General features: G+C 38.3%; 1 protein-coding gene across 2 annotated transcripts in view; it reads right to left on the bottom strand.

Moving 5' to 3' along the window:
• pan3 (poly(A) specific ribonuclease subunit PAN3) overlaps window positions 1–24,058 on the bottom strand; it is a 172,202-nt gene that overhangs the window by 92,089 nt on the left and 56,055 nt on the right. The window contains exon 5 of one of the 2 annotated variants that reach the window (XM_043692011.2): window positions 14,159–14,312. In XM_043692011.2, coding sequence (XP_043547946.2) covers window positions 14,159–14,312 — 154 coding nt within the window. The remainder of the gene's footprint in view (window positions 1–14,158; window positions 14,313–24,058) is intronic. The other variant, XM_043692013.2, reaches the window with a different exon arrangement.

The following is a 24,058-nucleotide window of genomic DNA, read 5'->3' as shown; positions in this document are numbered from 1 at the left end:
GCATTCTGTTCCAAGCCAATAAAGTAAACAGCTTGACAGGCCTGGGGTTTGTTCTTTTTTTTAAAAAGTTGGAACAATGGAAGCAGCACGAATGGGTGGAGTGAAGCTCCCACAGAACCAGAATTTTAGTTTAACTTTCAGTAGCTGTTGGGGTTTGGAAGTTGCTATGTCTCTCTTCCTGTTACAGCTAAATGCTTGGGTTTTCTCCCACATGCTCTCTCACACACATGCACACAAGCCCGCCCCCAGAATTTTCTCTTTATGTTAATTCCTCCTAGACTGGAGAAACACTGCATGTGAGATAATCTATTTTACTGAATTTGCCTTTGCCAAAGGTGTGTTTATGCGATTTTACTATCTTGTAACAACTAATCAGTGCTAGTTAACAATATATATTATCTTGTTAAGTATTTCAATAGAGTTATGGTTAAGCTAATTTGTTTTAAACTTTTGTCTATATTTTAACTGAAGTGCAAGAATAAAGTGTGTTTTGCTTTAAGCCTGGTAGTTTGACCTATCGAATTCCATCCAGAACACACATTGTAACTGTACCCACAACCCCTAATTCCTCTAGCAGTGCATTCGCATACTAACCACACTCTATAATTAAAAGTTGTTTTGTGACCTTTCTAAATCTTTCTCCTCTCATATTTAAAAATGTCACCTTGTTTTAAACTTTCCCACCTTAGGGAAAGGCCTTTGCTATTCACCTTATCTAAGCCTCTCATGACTTTTTAAAACCTCAATAGTGTCAACCTCTCAACCCGCTGTGCTGCAGTAAAAAAGTCCCAGCCTATCCAATCTATTTTTGTATCTCAAACCTTCCACTCTCGACAACAACCTGGTAAATCTTTTCTGAACCCTCTCCAGTTTAATATTATCCTTCCCATAACAGGACACCCAGAACTGCACACATTACTCCAGAAGAGGCCTCACCAATGTCCTGAGCAACCCCAACTCCTATAATTAAAAGTCTGAGCAACGAAGGCAAGTGTGCCAGATGCCTTCTTAACCACCATCTACCTGTGATGGAAATATCAAACCATTATGTACCTAAACTCCTAGGTCTCTGTTCTACAACACTACACAGGGGCCTACCATTAATTGTATAATGCTTTACCTAAACACAATATTTTGCATTTATGAAAACTAAACTCCATCTGCCACTCCTCAGCCCACTGATCCAATTCATCAACACCTCTCTGTAATCTTTAGAAAATCGTCTTCACTATCCACTATTGTACCAATTTTGGTGTCATCCGCAAACTTACTATATTCTCGTCCAATTTATTTATATAAATGACAAAAAGTGGGCCTTGAGGAATACCACTGGAAAACAACTCTCCACCACCATCCTGCCTCCTACCATCCAGCCAATTTTGTATCCAAATGGTAAGCTCACCCTGACTCCCACGTGATCGGACTTTACCAATTAGTATACCAAGCAGAACCGTTTCAAAGGCTTTAGTACAGTAAACAACATCTACCGCTCTGCCCTCAATCAATCATTTTGGTTACTTTCTCAAAAAACACAATCAAGTTTGTGAAACATTATTTTCCTCGCACAAAATCGTACTGATTATCCCTAATTATTTCTTGCCTCTTCAAATACATGTAAATTCTATCTTTCAGAATCACCTCCAATAACTTACCCATCACCCATGTCAGACTTGCAGGTCTATAATTCCTAGGCTTCTCCTTATAGCATCTTTTAATTAAAGGCACAACATTAGCCACCCTTCAGTCCTCCAGCAGCTCACCAGATGATATAATGTTATAGATGATATAAATATTTCTGGTGGGGGCCCAGTAATTTATACTCTTTATACGCTTCAAGAGATTCCTTTGATCCCAGTTGTCCGTGATGGTTTTTTATTCTTGACTAGAATCTCAACATCTTTATTCATCCACTGTTCCTTCATCGTATGAGTCTTACCTTTCACTCAAACAGGAACATAATGCCTCTGAATTCTTGTTATCACACATTTGAAAGCCTCCCACTTGTCAGTCATCCCTTTACCTGCAAACAATCTAGTCCGATCAACTTTTGAAAGTTCTTGTCTCATACCATTAAAATTTGCGTAACTCCAATTAAGAACTTAAACTTTTATGGAGGGCTTATCCTTTCCCATAATTACTTTAAAAATAATAGAATTATGATCTCTAATCCCAAAATGTTCCCCTATTAACATTTCAGTCACTTGTCCTTCCTTATTTACCAACAGATCAAGTTTGCTCCTTCTCTAGTAAGGACATGTATGAATTGATAAAGGAAAATTTCTTGAACATGATTAACAAATTCCTCACCATCCAAACCTTTCACACTATGGCAGTCCCAGTCAATGTTCAATCACGTAGATATCTTCTTACAATAGACCTAGACTCCACAATTATAACTTATCTGTAAGCATAGCATAGCTTACAGTTCACAATACATGCACTTAGTAGATGAAACAGTGCACCCGGTTGTACTTCTAAACTACATTTCTTATGAGGTAGGAACAAATGCGAAAGTCAACATAAAATGCAATCATGCCCAACAATGTCAAAAACTGGACATTAGACTAGAACCAGAATACAGCTTTATGCTTGTGTACTTTTAAACAAATGTAGACAGCATGGGGAAAACATTTTGATCATCAAGAATCTTAAAGAATGCAAAGATTTTAGAATTTTCTGGCCAAGTTTGGCTCTTTTCCTGCTCCTGAATTTCTAACCTTGGTGTTCCCCAAAGATCTATCTTTGCATCCTTCCTATTTCTCATCTTCACACGGTTAACAGTGACACCTCAAAAACACAGCATTAGTTTTCACAAATTATGGCAACACCACTCAGCTCTACCTCACCACCAACAACCTCAACCCCTCCCCTTTGCTAAATTATCCAACTTCTTATCTGGCATCCAGTACCAGATGAGCAGAAATTCCCACCAGTTAAACAGAAAAATGAAACAAGGCATTCTTTTTGATGCCTGTTCCAAACTCCATTGTCTAGCTATGAGCTCCACCTCTCTCTCTGGCAACAGTCTGAGATTAAGTCAGTCTGTTTACAAGCTTTGCACATTTGTTACCAAAATGAGTTTTTCCCTTCATATTCATGCCATTACTTAGATCACCTATTTCCACTGTAACTTGACCTGACTTCACTTGTGTTAGGTGATTGTCTCCTAAGATCCACATTAAATCATCTCTGGACTTGACTGTTTCATTGCAGTCTAGGCTGGTCTCCCACTTCTACCCTTTGTAAACTTGAGACAATCCAAAACTCCATCTTAACATGCATCAAGTCCTATGTTGGCTCCAAATCAAACAACATTTTGATTTTAAAATTCTCAGCTCTGTAATTTCCTCCAGCCCTGCAACCCTTCCAGATACTGTATTCTTCTAAATCTGGTCTTTGGGCATTCCAAATCTTAATTCGTCTATTACTGGTGGTCACATTTTCATTTACCCAAATCCCTAAGCTCTGAAATACCTTCTTTATACCTGTCTAATTTACTTTCCTCCTTTAAGACAATCCTTAAAATCTACCACTTTGATCAAGTTTCAGACCATATGACCTAATAGCTCCTCATGTGGCTTGATGTCATATTTTGCAAAGAATGTTGAAACATTTCAGTGTATTAAAGGAGTTAGATCAGTTGAATTCAGACAATAAGTGTCCATAATCCAAAAACATCATTGCACATCTGACCTGTGTATCAAATAAATATTTTCTAATCATGTTTTGCAGTCTCATACCTTATAATTCCATGTTCCCAAATGCTGATAACAAATAAACTTGAAACTCTTATTTATGTGATGCATTATGTGCCTTTTGTCCTTATTGTGTGTGTAATAAATGTAGTTGTTTTCTGTGGCTTTACACCATAAGGCAGGAAACAGTGGCCATTTAGAAACCTGATTAACAATAGAAACAGGAAGTTAGTGCTCTCAATTCAACAAAACAGGCTTTTACATAAACAGTGTTGGAGTGAGACAAATCCACCAACAAAAGTGAAATATAATCTATCTGCTCCTTTTAAAACTGCCTAAATTACATTTAATTAAAATAACAGCAGCATTGCTTTACCTGTGAAACTAATGCCACTAAAATATCACTGATTACAATATACTTTGTTTTGCCTGAAGAGATACAACTCTAATGCAAGGTTGCCAACACCGACTGGATATTTCCCGGAGGGTTCATTGTGTAATGTCCCTTCTTCAACTTCCCCTCAAGTCAAACAGCGTTTTCCTCTAACACCGATAGTTTTGTAACTTGCAATTGCAATATAAAAAGAAAAAATACTAGTAGTCTGATTATTTTGTTCATTGTTTGCTCATAGTTTCCAGTAGAATGAAATGTGTAGCTGGAAGTAGTGGTTTTAACAGTAACTTAAGTAAACAGTTTAGTTTAATACATATTAAAATGTATATTGAAAAATTAAATAATACTTAAAAAGTGATATCTCAGCATATTTGCTCTAAATTTCTTAATTCAAGAAGTGAAGTACAAACTATTAATGGCTTGAAAATTATTGGGTTTGTCTTCGAATGGATACTAAGAGATGTGCAAAACAGAAGCAGAAAAGAAACGTTGAAGAAGGATTTCCTATGTAACTTTCAACTGGAATTTCAAAACCACCACAAAATTAATTAGAAACTGAAATGTTCTTGCAAGTTAACAAGAAGAAAAAGGTACAAAGTTTTAAGGAATTTCACAATTGTGTTGCATATTTTCCATAAAAATTCTATTGTTTACAGCTAACTGAACAGAGTATAAAGAGCATTCACTAACCTTATTTTGGAAAAAGGTTCATTGGAAATCTAAAAATTACTATAAAGCTGCATTTTCCTCAGTTATAAAAACAAGCAGTTTTGTTGTAGTACAGTTAAAAACTTTCTGCTCAAGTATAATAGATGTAAGAAATTCCTGTATTATAGTAGATATGCAAAATGGAAGGTTGCATTTTAACCATCACTTACAAAAGATAGCCCCATAATTGAATAGAAAAGCCAGCCATAAACTCACTCTTTCAGAATGGTGCACAACATACTGCCACCCAAGTCAAACTGGTTTAATTCATATTACACGTGATATCGATATTGAATATTCATTCAGAATCATTACTAAAAATGTAACAAACGAAGTTGAGATCAGTCACTCATTAAACTTAAGTTCCAGTCAGAAAATATAATGTTAATTATGCTGTACCCCTATTGCATATTAGGATGGAAATTGTCCAGAAGGGTATTGTGTTCATGCATAAATATACATCTATATGCTAACTCTTTATCAAAAAAAAGAGATGTAAATATTTTTAATGTGTTATGCTCTCCAAACATTTAAATCTACAAATGTTAATGTATAGAGGGCCCAGTGAGTCCACTGGATACTCTTCATTAAGATGATTTATCATTTCACAGTATTTGCAATCCAAGTAGAATCAAACACCTTTGCAGTTGGGGCATCCGCCCTGGTTAGAACTACACTCCAGAATTAGACTGTAAGTCTAATATCACAAGATGCAGGCATTGATTTATTTCAATGTGATACATGCGGTGTTAAAAACACCCCAAGTGATCTTGCACCTGAACAGAATCTCTGCCTTTCTACTGACCCTGCAGAAGAAGGAATTAATCTATTACGTGCTCTAAAATCATTTGCTAGCATATGGTTTCACTTTACACAAGTTAGTTAATTAAAAGTAGAAAAAGACTAAAACAAATTTTCTCAGGTGAGAAAAAGACTAAAACAAATTCCACATATTATAATGTCTTTAGAAATGTGACTGCTAGTGGTTTTTAGTGATACTCAGATCAATCTTTATAGTTGTAGCCGAAGGTCACTTAAAAATTATTGTATAGTTGTTAAAAAAAATTAAAATGCAGAAACCTCATTGTTACCAAGCTCAAACTATACCATTAAAAGACAGTAAATAGGCTCAACTGAGTTGTCATAATTTTTTTCCCATCCAATGACACTTTATCAATATAAATCAGTCAGTTTTAGCTGCATAATTTTCACAAGTCTATCTGGCACTTTTATGATGTATGCCTTGTAGAAAGTTAATAAAAAAGAGTTTAGATTTAATTAGATTCCCTACAGTGTGGAAACAGGCCCTTCAGCCCAACAAGTCCACTTCAACCCTCCGAAGAGAAACCCACCCAGATCCATTTCCCTCTGACTAATGCAACTAAAACTATGGGCAATACAGCATGACCAATTCACCTGGCCTGCACATCTTTGGACTGTGGGAGGAAACCGGAGCACCCAGAGGAAACCCACGTAGACAGGGAGAATGTGCAAACTCCACACAGACATTTGCCCGAGGCTTGAATTGAACCCGGATCCCAGGTGCTGAGGCAGCAGTGCTAATCACTGAGCTACCATGCCACCCTTAAAAAAAAGCAACATTTTCTGTAGGCAACATAGGAGTCACCCAGATTCAGCAATCTTTTTTATCTCAAGACAATTAATAAACTTTTTAGTCTGTATGAAACCTTTAGATGTCGGAGTTATGAAAGCATTTGAATGTATTAAACTTTGCAAGTGCTAGCTCCACAGAGTTTTCTATTTACTAACCCCATTACCTAGGGCACCTTAAATTTTTAAGTGCAAATATTATAAGTACAAAAGTACAGCAATGACTTAAAGCAACAAAAATATTAGACTCTCCTAAACAAGGGCTATGTTTCATGTGCATGACATAGAAGCACTCTCTACCTGCTGCCCAAAAGTCATGTAATCCATTGGAAAATTCAAGAACAGATCTATAATACAAACAATTAAGGACAATAATGTAGAAAACACCTTTTCTGCTCCTTTAGGTGAGTGTAAATAATTAGAAGATCACTCTACCCTGATTCCTATTGTACAGTATTCACTTTTTGTATCAAATGATCTTCACCTGAACGAGAAATAGGTCTACACAAGTTATTAAATTCAATAACTCTGTTAATGATCTAATATTTATGATCCTGGTTACTAAGACAACAAATGGAGGAAATTTTTTTTCCATTTATCCTCTCAAGATTAAACCAAAGAAAGATCATCACAGTCCCAAAGGACCACAAGGCTACTCTTGTCAGAGAAAGATGACTGGTGGTGAGTTTAACTTTGAAAAGGTGGGACTTTCATGGCACTGTCAGTTGATCTGGCAATCAAACCCATGCTATTGGCATCATTCTGCATCCAGCCAAATGAACTATCTAGCATGTAATTTCCTGTTTTGTCTCTTCTTCCCCTCATAATGGCAGTTATACTTTTGATCATTTCCAATCCATTGATATGTCCCCAGAACTAAAAGCACTTGTAAAATCAAAACTAGCACATTCATCATTTCTGCAGCTACCTTAAAAGAATCCTCGGATGTAACCTAGAATCAGGTGCCTGGGGATTTGTCAGATGTTAGTTCCTCATGCTGCTCCTATACTTTTTGTCTGCTAAAAAATAATTACATTACCTTAATTTCTTCACTCATTTTAGCCCTTCAGTTACCTCTATTTCTGATATTTGCATCTTCTACTATGAAGCAGATGCAAAATATCCATTCAATGCATTGCTCCTTCCAATGATAATACCTCCTGTCTCTGCTTCTAAGGGACCGATGTTTACTTTAACCATTCTTAATTTACTTTCACATTCCTGGCTATTTTACTGTCACAGTCTATTTGTTCCCAAGTTCCTGTGAATACCAACATCTCCTACTTCCTTACCACTCAAGATTAATTTCAAAAATAACAAAATGAATGAAATGGCATTTCCTAGCAAAATTTGCTACATTACACTCAGCTCCCTTTCTCACCTAAGTTACTGATATTGATTGCAAAGCTGAGACGGGAGCATCAATTCTTGCAGTATAATCTGTCAACCCAAAATATCCAGTTTATTCTCCATTTTCCAGTTTTCGGTTAACCAATACTCAATCCATGCTGATGTATCATCCCTGCAACCAAATGAGGTATAAATTTTGTGTAATAACCTTATCAAATGTTTGTCTTGCAGAGTACAATAAATTTGCTGCATCACAGGTCTTTAAAAGCGCTGCATGGTCACAGACACACGCACCTTAAAGGAGACATGGGTTGTGTGTAGCCTACAGTACTGTGCAATGTTGCTTTGCTGTACAACTAACAGAAAACATTACTCACAATCTGCAAAACCTCTAAAATTTGTCAAGCAAAACCTTCTTTTCATAAATCCATATCACAGTCGAATCATATGATATTCTCACTATTTTGTTATCACACCTCTAACATTACATTTCAGCATTTTCGCTATTACTGATGTCAGGCTAACTGGCTTAAAGCTCCCAGTTTTCTTTCATCTACAATGCCACACTAGTATTGCATACCGTGCAGTACTATCAACAGTAAATAGGTAGATTCCCTCATGCCTGAAAACATAAGCATAAGAAAGGCAAATGCCATGGTCCAGGATGTTGCCATATCATCTATCAGTACTGACCATGTGAATCATGCGACGCTGGAAGTTGCTGATAGCTTCACATATCTGGGTTCCACAATCTCCAGTGATCTGTCAGATCTACACAAGCTTTAAAAAAGATGCATCTGCTATGTCAACGCTGAGTAATAAAGTGCGAAGCAATGGTAACCTGGCCTTGAACCTCAAATCTGCATCCCTTTACTGTCATGAGACCTGGACAAGATGTGGTAAGCAGTAGAAAAGGCTGAATAGTTTCTACTTTCACTGTCTCAGATCTAAGTTTGTTAACAATTGGCAGAACAAGAACAATACAGAGGTCCTGAAGTATAATTCATTATAATGCACATATTAAATAAGTCAACATTTAGGCTTGGCTCAGTCGTTCATTGAATGGATGACAACCTTATATCCAAAGACCTTCGAAATGATGAATTGGCTACACACCATGCACCAACAACTTTACTACTAAAATAGCGAGACGTGAAGGTGCTAAATATTAACACAGTTAACTGAGAGCAGTTGCTAAAATTGAGACCTCTGGAAGCCAACTCATTGGAGTGGCCTTAGAAGAGGCAAGGAGAAATGGTAAGCTCAGCTGGCCAGTGAGGGCTCAGGTAAGGCAGTCCTGCAAATCCTGCTCCTTATCAATCTATTGTCTTCCCCACAGCAAATGCAGTCGAGCCTTCTTATAATCAGCCACACGAAGTAATAAATAACTCATTAATGTATCAATCACTTGCTGACACAATGGAAGACTGCTAGGGCTGTTAGGCTAACTGGCCAATCGTGCCGCAGTTTAGCACTCCTCCTTTCTTAAATCGCATTGGTACTTTTGCTACCATTCTGGAATATTCCTTCTGAATTTCAAATGCAACGCATCCATTACCTCTGCCACCAACTCTTACAATACTAGGGTCTGGGCCATCACATCCATTTATTTGTTTTTTTTTTTCACTTTTAGTCCCATTAATTTCTCCAGCAATAATGTATACTGATACAAAACTATTAAATTCCTTAATTTCACTAGACTCCTGTTTCCACACAATTACAAGAACAATTATTTGTCTTCTACGGTGAAGCCAACTATGGAATTTTCCTCTATACTTTTGAAGTGAGGGAGGTAAGCATGTTAGGTGATAATTAAAATGTTCATCCAAACGGGCAAGGTAACACACCTAATTGCCCGTCAATCAACTCATTCAGAGTTGACAGGTATGGAAGAGCAAGTATTTCACCCTACACTGGTGACCTGTCAGAAACTGCCAACCAGAGAAATCCAGGAGTGAGAATTCAATAACTTTTACCTTCTTGTTGTGGAGAGATAGGTATCAGAGGCATAGGTAGAGAGTGATTTTCCAATGCCACTTCCTTGCCTCCATTTAGATTGGACACAAACCATAAGGTCCTTAATTGCTAACAGGTCCTGATGAATTTTCTCAATCTGCACCTAATTGCTAAGGTGAAAAGGAGAAGGTAAATTTCTCACCAAGGCCAATTCACTTTATTATTTTCCCTTCTTGTCACCTGTAGGAAGGGGAAAATTCTGTCCACAATAATTGCCTGACATTTTTTTCTTTAATTGCTGTCAAGAGCATAACAGGCATATCGCAGTGTGGTTGGTGAACTCAAATTATATTGCTTGCTTAGCCATCTTTAGTTTCTTTTAAATGTCCTAATTTTAAATGCAACCAGCAGCAAAGCTATAGTTTAAACAAGATCAAAAGCTAATTAACAATTTTCAACAATAGTTGTGTAATAAAATAAAACCGATAGTTATTACATATAGATATAAATGTTAACAGTAGATATGAATAAAAGATATGTACTTAAACGTTTACCATTATCTATTTACTTTTGTATGCTAAAATTTTGTTTTGCAATCTGTGTCAGCTGACTCAGCCTTCTAACCTTATGTAGTTGGATTTGTTTAAATTTAAGGCATGGTTCCATGCTTAACTAAGCCAGTCATATGGCTGATCTAAAGTTCCATATTACTTTCATTCTTTCTTAGAGGTTTGTTTAATAAATGGCCAATAATTAACACTCCCTCATTGTGCCTAAAGTAGTCTGTTGCTAGTTCTTTCTTTGACATACTGATCTAGAAAATTATCATGAATGCATTGCATAAAATGTCCTATTTTTATATTACAAAGGAAAATCAATCCAAATGAGGCCACCCCTTCTCACAATTGGAATGGTTTCAGGACTAACTGCTCCCTTAATGCTAGAAGGTTCCGACTGAAATAGAGATCACAGTCATAATGGTGTTAGGAGAGAGAAAAATCTTTGATTGCTAGAATACATCATTGCAAAGAAATCGACAATATATAAAGTTAACACAGAAGTCTTTTGGGATTTGAGGATTCTAATGTAAATCAAAGTACTGGAAAAAGCCAGTTCATTTTTGGGCCACATCTTTAATCAAAATTATTTTCTTAGTCCGATTACTGTATAGATAAAGGATAAAGAAATGTATACGATGTCACCCCTGACTGTTCAGGATGTTTGCCCAGTGCATACCTAAGCCAGTCAATCCAAGGTGATCCCAGATTCAATCCGCAGTCTATGCAGAGTTTTTAGATCGCAGCCAGGATTACGAAAAGGATGCTACAAATAGGCCTCAGCTCCAGCTTCTGATTACTGATCCTCCCTTGATCAGATAATCTGTTAACACCCATTCAATTTTCACACATGTCTACTGGTCACTTGGGTGAGGCACTGGAAGAACCACAACCCAGCAAGAAGTCAACTCCTTCAGGAGAAGAAAGGAGAAAAGTGACAGGAAAAAGAGAAAACAAATGTAAAAGGTTTCTGACTTTCCTGGTGCTAAACCAAAAAATCTTCACCGTAAATATCAGCCTTTGAAACTTTGTACCAGCAATTTTGACTGTAGCTTGGATTTGGAATGAAGGCAAGATAACTTCCCAATCACACTCAAAATTGTATATGTATTAAAACATGAATACAATCAAAAGCACTTTTAAAATACCCTTTTATAGAATTTTAGCAATGTAAATTTAATTTTCTTCTTTTGAAAAAATTATGATAAATCTTTGCAGTAAAAATGAATCTTGGGGCAGGGAGGGGAATCTCAGTACATATGGCCTGCCATATAGGAAAAAAAGTATTCTAAAAGTCCAGTTATTTGCTAGATGTATTACAGAGGGAGCAGACTCAATTCTTATGCTGGTTCAAGCACAAATATTATGAACTTTGCCATATCTTAAGTCTTGAGGTGCCCCAGTCAAAAATTTTCAATCAAAATAAGCAGGATTTATTAGAATTTCTTCTTTTGTAGAATATATGGTCTCATTTCACTAAAATACTGTTACTTTCACAATCCCTAATTTTTCCTCCATTCTCCCATTAACAACAACTTGTGATCATTAGACACTTAGTTAAACATCCAAAGACATTTCACAGAAGCATAAATCAGACAAAAGACTGACACTATGCTGAAAGAAGAAACATTAGGACAGACAAAAGCTTGGTCAATGAGCATCGTTTTAAAAGTAGAAAAATACTTTGGTTCCTCGGGTCTTAAAAGAAGTGGCTGCACAGTGGGGGTATATCGGTTATAATCATCCAAATGTACTCTGGATTCTATAAAGGTTTCAGCAGATTAGAAAATGGCAAATGTAACACCACTATAAGAAAGAAAGAAAATAAAGCAGATACTATAGGCCAACTGGCCTATTGTCTGTCAAAGGAAAAAGGTTTCAATCTATTTTGAAACTAATGTTTTAAAAATTAGAATACAATTAGGGAGATTCACATGGCTTTGGCTAATTGATAAAATTGTAGAAGTAACTAGTACTGTAGATAATGGAAAACCAGTAAATGTAAATATCTGGATTTCCAGAAAGTATCCAAAAAGGTACTGCACATAAGGTTATTATGCAAGACATGACCTCATTATATTTGGAGTAATGTACTAACATGGAAAGAGGATTAGTTAGCTAACAGGAAGCAAAGAGGCATAATAATAAGGTCATCTTAAGTTGACAAACTTAACGAATGGAAGATCACAGTGAAGAGTGCTTAGGCTTCAATTATTTACAATGTACATTATTGACTTGAATAAAAGGGTCTGAGTGCACATTAGATAAATTTGATGACACAAAAGATAGGTGAAGAGGCCAAAATGAGTTTGTAAGAGGATATAGATTAAGTAATAAGAGGGGGCAAAAATTTGGCAGATGGATTACAATATAGGAAGTGTGTGCTTAGTCACCTTGGCAGGAAGAACAGGAAAAAAAAAGTTATTTAAATGGAAAAAGACTGCAGATACTTGATGTGGAGGCAGCTGGGTGTGTCAGTATATGAATCCCAAAATATTAATGAGCAAGTACAAGTGATCAGAAAGGCAAATGGCATGGTGGCTTTTGTTGCATTGGGAATGTAGTATAAAAGTAGGGAACGGTTATTACATCTGCTTAGCGACTTAATGAGACTGCATCTGGAATACTTCATTTCCTTATTCGTGGAGGAATACTGGAAGCAGTTCAGAAAAGGTGTACTTGGGAAATTCCTGGGATGAAATGGCTGTTCTATGAGGCAAGGCTAAGCCAGTCAAGCCCATGATCATTGGGATTGCGAGATAACCTTGTTGAAACACTCAAGACTCTAAGGGAACTTGACAGGGTGGATAAAAAGAGGATATTTCTCTTGGTATGGAACAAGGTTTAAAAATTTGTGGTCTACCACTTTAAAGAGATGAGGAGAGTTTTTTCTCAGAGGTTCATTGCCATGGAATTAAGGCCACAACCAGATCAGCCATGACCTTACCAAATGACAGAAAGACCCAATGGGCTGGAGAGCTTACTGCTCCCATTTCTTTTGGCATTAGACAGCAATTCCAGAACTTAGGGCATAAACAACTGAGGTATGGCCGCAAATGGTGGCAACAGGAAGTTGGTGATGCAAAGACCGGAATTTGAATAATGCTGAGTTAGGTGGCTAGAAGAGATTACAGAAATATGGAGGGGTAAAACCATGGATACATTTGAATACCAGGATGAGAATTGTGAAACTCAAGGCACTGGCGTCAGTTGCCAACTGATTACTATTATCCAAGCATGATCCCTGGCATGAAAATCTGAAAACTGCCAGATTGCATTCAGTTTCATGATCTGACTTGATCTGTCTTCAAATATTCACATATTTTAAATTTCAGCTGATGTAGTGACCATGAATCCAACTCACACCTGTACCCTACAACCCTCAGCCGTCCAAAGAATGGGATAGCTGTCCATTTATATTATATAGAAATTATTTCATAAACACTATTAGATCACCAAATGGAAATTAGCATGCTTGATTATGTTTCTGCTGGACCCTATTCTAATCAATTTCTACAGGGTTAAGCAGATATTAATATATCTCAGATGCGCATCCCAGTTGAATCCAATTTGCAAGATCAAATTGTACATCAGTCTTGCAATATTCAATGTGACTCTTTACAATCAGACAATTTAGCAAGGCATATCTCAGAAGCTATTTCTACACAAAAGGTTAACAAAACTTCATCTCTTAAGGAAAATTCATCAGCAATATTTTTCACCTTCAAAGTATTGTTGGACAGAATACTTTGGTCTTAAATGTTGTCTCTGCTCTTTAATTTTTTGAATAGTTTTTAAGTAGCGTTAAATTTTTCCCACTATTAACAATATAAGAAAAAAATACAAAAGAGACTTTGCTGGCATATACTGAATCACAAGTAACTTACCCGGGGCTAGCCCAGCTGCTGATGGACTACCCAAGGATGGATGAGAGAACAAGGCTGGTGAAAAGGCAGACATACTCGATTGGGACACAGAACTTAGTCGAGAGGTTGATCCTCCTTTAGGGATGAATTCATTTGCAGCTGGATTCGGTGTCTGCTGGTGAGATAATATTCTAGGCAATTACTCACGTAACAACCAGAGCTCATTAAACAGCATTTAACTTAAAATTTTACCTGGTATATGTTTACACCAAAACACTTAGAAACTGACAATTTATAAATAGATTAAAACAAAATGTAAAGTATTTTACTTACTTATGAAAGGGAACAGACAGAATTCAAAGCATTGTCAACCAAGCCTATCTACATCAGGAAATTGATGATTAAGTAACTGAACACCTTGAAAATTTCAGCTGATCAACAAGATTAGATTTGTAAAGGGTAGGTCATGCCCTTTGAAATGATTGCCCCAAATCAGGTTGAATTTTTTGAAAATGTGAATAAGTGGACCAAGGACAGGGGAATGTTTATGAACTTCTAGAAGGCATTGGACTAAGTACCTCAAAGGGTGTTAAAGCTCAAATTCGCAGAATTGAACACAAGTAATTGATCTGGTTAGGAAATTGCCTTTGTAGTAGGAAAAAGAAAGTAGGGATTTTGGGTTGAAACTATATTGGTAAATGTGATCAGTGCCTCAAAGGTTTATGTTTAGGCTGAACTGTTCACCACATTTATTAATGATTGTGATCATGGAATAGAAAGCCATTTATCCAAATCTGTAAATGACAAATATAGGGGCTACACTGTAAACAGAGTAGGTGGAAGCATAAAATTACAAAAAGATACTATATCGATAGATCAAGTTAATGGGAAAAACAAAGGCAAATGAATTTCAAATATAGGAAAATGAAAAGATTTCTAAAATCAAACTAAGATGTATTGAATAGGATACTTCCTAAATGATGTAAGCCAAGAAACAATGTAAACGGATAGAGGCATGGGTCCAAGTACATAGATGTTTAACATGTCTTGAAAAGATGTAAAAAATGTTATTAAAGACTAATAGAACTTTTATATCTGGAAAAGCCAGTTTCAGCTCTACAAAGCCCTGTCTGGCACACATATAGGATAGTATGAGCAATCTCAGCAGCATATCTCAGGAAGAAAATATAAGCTTCATAGAGAGAGTGCAGCATACATTTGCCAGAATTATAACAGGACACAAAATGATTAAATTATTAGAAGATATTATACAAACTAGGTAATGTGTTTATGGACATTACAAAGTTAAGGACTAATTTGATTAAAGATACTAAGGAGAAAAGGTGCTCTCTCTTCAATCATAATTGCAATCTGCTCCTATGGTCATTCCATCCAAATGGATCTCATATCTACCTCTACTTCCCTGGATAAAAACTGAAAGATATTGCATGCTCTTCAAAGCTATCATTGCTCTTCATGGCTAAGTGGCTAGCACCGCTGCCTCACAGTGCCAGGGACCGGGTTCAGTTCCAACCTCCAGCGACTATCTGTGTGGAGTTTGCACATTCTCCCCATGTCTGCGTGGGTTTTGTCCGGGTGCTCCGATTTCCTCCCACAATCCAAAATGTGCATGTTAGCTGAATTGGCCATGCTAAATTGCCCATAGTGTTCAGGGCTAGTCGGTTAGGTGCATTAGTCAAGGATCAGGGAATAGGTTCCGGTGGGATACTCTTTGAAGGGTCAGTGTAGACTTGTTGGGACTGTTTCTACACTGTAGGGATTCTATGATATTATCCACCAGTCATATATATATATATTACTGTTCTGTCAAAGTCGCGAGGTCAGCACCCTAGAACTCCCTGCCTAACAACAATGTGTATCTACATACAGCACATGGACTGCAACAATTCAAGAAGGCAGCTCACAACCACCTTCTCAAAGGCGAGTAAGAACAATCAATAAATGCTGGCCAGCCAGCCAATGACACCAACCTCTCACGCACGATTTTTTAAAATAAATCTTCCGACAGTGTGGTTCCCAAGATAGCTCACATTATCCCATGTGTGGTCGAAATGGGGGTTTACATAGTTGATGCATGACTTCTGTAGTCGTGTGTTCCAGTACAAAGTATATGTATGATTAGCGTTTTCAATTTTTTATCAGCTGATGCAGTTTTTAAAAAGTCTATGCATGTGTATCCCCTATGTCTTCATAGCAAGACAAATCTGCAAAGTTGGAACTAAAGTCAAGTTACCCACCGCAGTAACAAAACTTCAGCACTAAGTCATTAAGATATTAAAATACTCTGAACACAGTCACATTGGTGCAATCATACACAGAACTGTTTCTTGTGCTTTCCATTAAAATTAAATTTGCTCAAAATATAAATACTGAAATTACTAAAAGAATTCAACATTGTTTACACCAAGACTAAAAAATGTTCAAGGATGATTAAATGTAACAAATGATGTTATCGGCTCGAAATAAAAATGCCTGGACGTTTCCTTTTAGCATGCAGGAAAGAACAATTGTGAAATTATGACCAGAGCCTTTATACCACATTCAACTTTTATTTTTTAGTCATTAAATTAATCAACTATAAATTTTTTTCTACTTGCAAAATTCTGTTCTTGAAAAAATATTAAAATAACTTTCAGGATCCAATGTAATCAATCACGCATTTAATTAATATAAAAGATTTTAAAAATCAAAGCGATGGAAGGTGTAGTTAAATGTCTTTCTTTTTCCCCAAATCAGACTCAAAGATCAACTACTTATTTATATACCCACTTGACAGCTGTATTGGCAATGTCAATTCCAATTCTGTAAAAGCACATATGTCAATGGCATTTGTAATGTAAAATGTTATCACCTGAATACCAAAGTATAAGAATTGCAAAATCAAACTACCTCCTATGATTCAACTATTTTCGCTCAACAAAAAAAAAATCAGCCATTGGGAATATTTTTCCAGTATTGCTGATGTCAAGCACTCCTGAATGTTCAACACCAAACATCAGAAGTGAAGTAAAACAGTTTCTACTACATGAGTGTCAAATATACAACGCCCCAATCAGTTTTTTCTCACTCACAGACTTCATTGTTGCCTTTTCATGACGATGACAGATAAATATTCACTTTCACCAACACTATCTTTCAATACTAAATTTTATTAGTTGCTGTGCTGGAATTTGAACCTATGTTCCCAGATTATCAGCGTGGGTCTTTGGATTAAACATCCAGCAATATTACCACACTCCCATCATCTCTCCCAACAGTATAACTGAAAAAGGTAAAAACAAGGACTGCAGATGCTGGAAACCAGATTCTAGATTAGAGTGATGCTGGAAAATTCCTGATGAAGGGCTTTTGCCCGAAATGTCAATTTTCCTGCTCCTCGAATGCTGCATGAACTGCTGTGCTTTTCTAATCTATAACTGGAAAAGCCAAATATGAAAACTATCACCAAAAACAACAAATGTTGGAAATCACAGCAGGTCAGGCATCATCCATGGAGAGCAGCTAATGTTTCAAGTCTAGATGACTTTTCATCAGCTCTGAAGAGTCATCTAGACTCGAAACATTAGCTTGATCTCTCTCCTCTGTCTGACCCGTTGTGATCTCCAGCATTTGCTATTTTCAGTACAGATTCCAGCAGTAATTGGTTCCTATGAAAATTATCAACTGGGAGCAGCTGAAATCTTTAAGCTTACATAAAGAGTGCAAGACAAAAGTAATAAACGTAAGTAATTACCTCAATGAATTTTAGGAGCATTAATATTTTGCTGTGATCTGAAGCAAATGCATAGAACATAGAACAGTACAGCACAGAACAGGCCCTTCAGCCCACGATGTTCTGCAGACCATTGATCCTCATGTATACACCCTCAAATTTCTGTGACCATATGCATGTCCAGCAGTCTCTTAAATGTCCCCAATGACCTTGCTTCCACAACTGCTGCTGGCAATGCATGCCATGCTCTCTCAACTCTCTGTGTAAAGAACCCACCTCTGACATCCCCTCTATACTTTCCTCGAACCAGCTTAAAACTATGACCCCTCGTGTTAGCCATTTCTGCCCTGGGAAATAGTCTCTGGCTATCAACTCTATCTATGCCTCTCATTATCTTGTATACCTCAATTAGGTCCCCTCTCCTCCTCCTTTTCTCCGAGCTCAGTCAACCTCTCTTCACAAGATAAGCCCTCCAGTCCAGGTAGCATCCTGGTAAACCTCCTCTGAACCATCTCCAAAGCAACCACACCTTTCCTATAAGAGGGCGACCAGAACTGGACACAGTATTCCAAGTGCAGTCTAACCAAAGTTTTATAGAGCTGCAACAAGATCTCAAGACTCTTAAACTCAATCCCTTTGTTAATGAAAGCCAAAACACCATATGCTTTCTTACCAATCCTGTCCACTTGGGTGGACATTTTAAGGAATCTATGTACCTGCACACCAAGATCCCTCTGTTCCTCCACACTGCCAAGAATCCTATCCTTAATCCTGTACTCAGCTTTCAAATTCGACCTTCCAAAATGCATCACCTTGCATTTATCCAGGTTGAACTCCATCTGCCACCTCTCAGCCCATCCCTGCATCCCGTCAATGCCCCGCTGCAGCCTACAACAGCCCTCTATACGGTCAACGACACCTCCAACCTTTGTGTCGTCTGCAAACTTGCTGACCCATCTTTCAATCCCCTCATCCAAGTCATTAATAAAAATTACAAACAGTAGAGGCCCAAGGATAGAGCCCTGTGGAACACCACTCACCACTGACTTCCAGGCAGAATATTTTCCTTCTACTACCACTCGCTGTCTTCTGTTGGCCAGCCAATTCTGTATCCAGACAGCTAAGTTCCCCTGTATCCCATTCCTCCTGACCTTCTGAATAAGCCTACCATGGGGAACCTTATCAAGTGCCTTGCTGAAGTCCATACACACTACATCCACAGCTCGACCCTCATCAACTTTTCTAGTCACATCCTCAAAGAACTCGATAAGGTTTGTGAGGCATGACCTGCCCCTCACAAAGCCGTGTTGACTGCATTTAATCAAGCCATGCTCTTCCAGATGGTCATAAATCCTATCTCTCAGAATCATTTCTAACACCTTGCAGACGACAGACGTGAGACTTACTGGTCTGTAATTGCCGAGGATTTCCCTATTTCCTTTCTTGAAGAGAGGAATTACATTTGCCTCTCTCCAGTCCTCAGGTACGACTCCAGTGGAGAGCGAGGATGCAAAGATCTTCGCAAGTGGCGAAGCAATTGCATTTCTCGTTTCCCAAAGCAGCCAAGGACAAATCTGGTCCAGGCCTGGCGACTTGTCAATCTTCATGTTTAACAAAATTTTCAGCACATCAGCTTCCTCTATCTCTATCCATTCCAGCATGCACAAAGGTTTCATTCACTTCAAAGTTCGTTTCTTTCGTAAAGACAGAAGCAAAAAACTCATTTAGGGCTTCCCCTACCTCCTCAGACTCCACACACACAAGTTCCCTATGCTATCCCTGATCGGCCCTAGTCTTTCTTTAACCATTGTCTTATTCCTCACATAAGTGTAAAATGCCATCGTGTTCTCCCTAATCCGTTCTGCCAAGCCTTTCTCGTGCCCCCTCCTGGCTCTCCTCAGACCATTTTTGAGCTCCTTTCTCACCTGCCTGTAATCCTCTAGAGCTGAGCTTGACCGTAGCTTCCTCCACCTTATGTAAGCTACCTTCTTCCTTTTGACGAGAAGCTCTACCGCTCTCGTCATCCATATTACCTCTTCTTGCCTATCTCAGAGGGACATATTTATTCATCACTCACAACAACTGTTCCTTAAACAGTCTCCGCATGTCTATAGTGCCTTTACCATGGAACAATTGCTCCCAGTCCATGCTTCCTAACTCATGTCTAATCGCATCATAGTTTCCTCTTCCCCAATTAAATATCCTCCCATTTTGCCTAATCCTCTCCTTCTCCATAGCTATGTAGAATGTGAGGCAGTTGTGGTCACTATCACCAAAATGCTCTCCCACCACAAGATCTGATACCTGCCCCGGCTTGTTTCCGAGCACCAAGTCTAGAATGGCCTCTCCCCTCGTCGGCCTGTCAACGTACTGAGTTCAGAAACCCTTCTGAACACACCTTACAAAAACAGCTCCATTCAAATCTTCTGCTCGAAGGAGGTTTCAATCAATATTGGGAAAGTTAAAGTCACCCATTACAACAACCCTACTACATCCACACTTTTCTAAAATCTGTCGACCTATGCTTTCTTCAATCTCCCTGCTGCTATTGGGGAGCCTGTAGTAAACCCCTAACGAGGTGACTGCTCCCTTGCTGTCCTAATTTCCACCCATACTGACTCGGTAGGCAGATCTTCCTCGACAATGGAAGCTTCTAGAGCTGTGATACCCTCTCTGATTAGTAGTGATACACCCCCTCCTCTTTTTCCCCCCTCCCTATTCTTTTTAAATGCTCTAAACCCTGGAACATCCAGCAACCATTCCTGCCCCTGAGAAACCCATGTCTCTGTTATGGCCACAACATCATTGCACCAGATACTGATCCATGCTCTAAGTTCATCACTTTTATTCCTGATACTCCTTGCATTAAAGCAAACACACTTGAACTGATCCCTTGGTTCCTTCCCTGAAAGATCCTTCCCACTAGCTGGTCTACCTCTTGCTATTGCCTCATCTGCATCAACTCTTACCTCCGGTATACAGCTCAGGTTCCCACCCCCCTGCCATACTAGTTTAAACCCTCTCGAATTACTCGAGCAAACCTTCCACCCAGAACATTGGTCCCCTTCCAGTTCAGATGCAACCCGTCCTTCTTGTACAGGTCCTACCTTCCCCAGAAGGCATCCCAATTATCTACATATCTGAAGCCCTCCCTCCTACACAAGCTGCGCAGCCACGTGTTAAGCTGCGCCCGCTCCCTGTTCCTCGCCTCACTATCTCGTGGCACCGGTAGTAAACTAGAGAACACTACTCTGTTCGTCCTGCTTTGCAGCTTCCATCCTAACTCCCAGAAATCACTTTTTATATCCTCAATCCTTTTTCTGGCTATATCATTAGTGCCAATACGTAACACAATTTCTGATTTCGCCCTTACCTTTTAGAACCTTATACACCCGATCGGAGACGTCCCGGACCCTGGCACCAGGGAGGCAACATACCTTCCGGGAATCCCAATCCTGACCACAAAATCTCCTGTCGATTCCCCTAACTATCGAGTCCCCTACCACGAGTACTTTTCTATTCTGCCCCCTTCCCTTCTTTACCACACTGTCAGGCTCAGTGCAAGAGAACTGACTACTAAGGCTTTCCTCTGGTAGGTCATCCCCCCCAAAACGGTATACTTATTGCTGAGGGGAACATCCACAGGGGATCTCTGCACTGTCTGTCTGTCCCCTTTCCTCCCCCTAACTGTAACCCATCTATCCTTGTCCTGAGCCTTAGGAGTCACCAACTCCCGGTAACTCCTCTCAATTATCCCCTCAGCCTCCCGAATGATCTGTAGTTCATCCAGCTCCAGTGAGACTACAATTGTTTTGAAGGAGTCTGCACTCAGTGTGGTGCTTGATCATACAGCATTGTATATTTCCTATCTACAGTAGTGAGCTGCAAACTGTAATTTTGTGGATATTTCAATGCAAAATACATTGCACCAATATGCTTGACAGTACCCATCATCCAGAGCTGAACTGAAGATCAAATACTAGATGTTTAATAAAAAGGAATTAACAGCTGCCCTTAAGAATTTTTACAAAAGTGAGTCTGAATATTTTCTTAACAGTGAGAAACCAGGAACAAACCTCACGTAGATTTGCCTTTGTATTTGGAGTGAACAAGAGGACATTTCCTAGAGTTCTCTGGGTACTACCCAGTAGGATTGCCAGGCTCTGATTTACATTTCTAATCTGTGCTAGGAAGTCATTTGAGTGAGATGCATGTATCAAACTTCAAAGTACTGAGAAGGTTTCCGACGGAGTAACGTGCTAACAGACGATATTAAGAAAAATGAGTTTAAAGTAAGGAAATTATTTTAGGCCAGAGTGTTACGCACCAGGCAGTCACAAAGAATGAAGTTAACTTTTGAAATTCAAAATGAAAATAGAATTGAAGCTGTGTCAGGAATAGTATAGCACTGGAAAGAAGCTAATTCAGGATCATAGGAAGAATAATAGGGAATTATCTACAGTTCCAGTAGGTGAGATGAAATTTTAAGTACTTCAAGCCCATCAAAGTAGTAATAAGAAAAAGTAAGTCTCCCCTGGAAATGAGCTTGAAGTACAGCACAAGATGCTGTTACAGTTTGAAAAACATTTCTAAGTTCCAGCAGGTGTACTTTTCCGATACAAAACTGTTGTTTATATTCTATTTATAGAGTGCTTGGGTTATTTCTACTGTGTGTTTAAAACTCTTTGAATCTGTGTTATAAGGAATAGTGTGTGTTTTTTTAAAATCTTCATTTTTGTTGTTAACAAACTTATGTTTTGTTTTATTGTTACAAAGATTGCAATATTGTGTGCTTATGTTTTAGTAAGATATCACAAAACTAAAAAAATCTACACAGCCAGGTTCCCGTCAGGGGTCTGACTTGTCCATTAGCAACATCAACTGGTCATTACTCACTAACAGTTGGGACCACAAGTTCTTAAGACAGAAAACAGTTTTAACCAGCATCTTATGAACTGGCAACCCGATAAACTCCCCTCAGCTAAAATTATATACCAGAAATAACGGAAATTTACTGTATTATTGCAATGTCCAAGTAGTCTGTTGAGGATGAGAGTGAGAAGGCTGTCATTGTACAAAGATGCCACTGTTAGCTCATTTAAGCTCCCACTTTCACTCTCACCAAGTTGAGAAATCCTCAAATCAACTGAACAGTGAGAGGTTGACAATTCAACACTCCTGCTCTCTGAAGTCTCACTCGTTCACAGTCACATCTTGCTGTCCCTAACCAAATCATAAGAGACTCTGCTAATTGGTATGACTGCCTCCTGGTACAAAGCATTCCCATGTACTGACTTGTCACAGACTTTGTACCTCAACCTCCAGCTAAATTACTGAGCTGAAGCTTATTGATTTGCTAACACTCATTGCAGACATTGCCTCTTTTAGAGTACTGTGCAGTTCTAGTTGTCCTGTTATAGGAAGGATACTTACCAAGGTTTTGCCAGGATTAGAGGACTGACTTATAAGGAGGGGCTGGATAGGCTCGGACTTCTTTCACTGAAGCGTAGAAGACCAAGAGATAACTTTATAAAATCATGAGGGGTATAGCAGATGTCTTTTCCCTTGGGTGTGGGATTTCAAAACTAGGGTGCATATTTTTAAGGTGAGAGGAGAAAGATTTAGAAAAGGCATGAGTGGAATTTGTTTTTTTTTTAAAAACAGAGTGCAGTTCACGTGTGGAATGAACTATCAGAGGAAGTGATGGATGCAGGTACAGTTATAACATTTAAAAGGCATTTAGATAAGCACATGACTAAATGTTTGGAGGGATAGGAGCCAATTGCAGGTAGGTGGAACAAGTTTAGCTTGGGATTACGTTGGCATGGACTGGTTGGATCGAAGGGTCTGTTTCCATAGTGTATGACTAGGTTGGCCATAAACTATAAAGTCTCCTGAGTGCAATGCTGCAGCTTTGACACCTGTCCTGCCAACTTTATTATTTTTAATTAATTACTCATCTATATTATTCATTTATTTATGTTGATTTTTACATGATTCATAAACTTTACCAATAATTTGTACATTATTTTAAACCTGAAGAATAGAATAAACTTTAACCACTCACCAAGTACTCAAATAGTTGGCTTCTTTCCCTGTATTAGAGCAAGAACCAATTCATAAAGGGCAAGAATAGTAGAAAAGCAATAGAAAACAAACATTCTTCCATCTCTTTACCAAACACCCCC

The sequence above is a fragment of the Chiloscyllium plagiosum genome, unplaced genomic scaffold, assembly GCF_037043375.1.
Source record: "Chiloscyllium plagiosum isolate Xiang-an unplaced genomic scaffold, Cpla_swu_hap1 HiC_scaffold_6, whole genome shotgun sequence".
NCBI lineage: Eukaryota > Metazoa > Chordata > Chondrichthyes > Orectolobiformes > Hemiscylliidae > Chiloscyllium > Chiloscyllium plagiosum.
The sequence above is the reverse complement of the archived record's forward strand: the minus strand, read 5'-3'. Positions and strand labels throughout refer to the sequence as shown.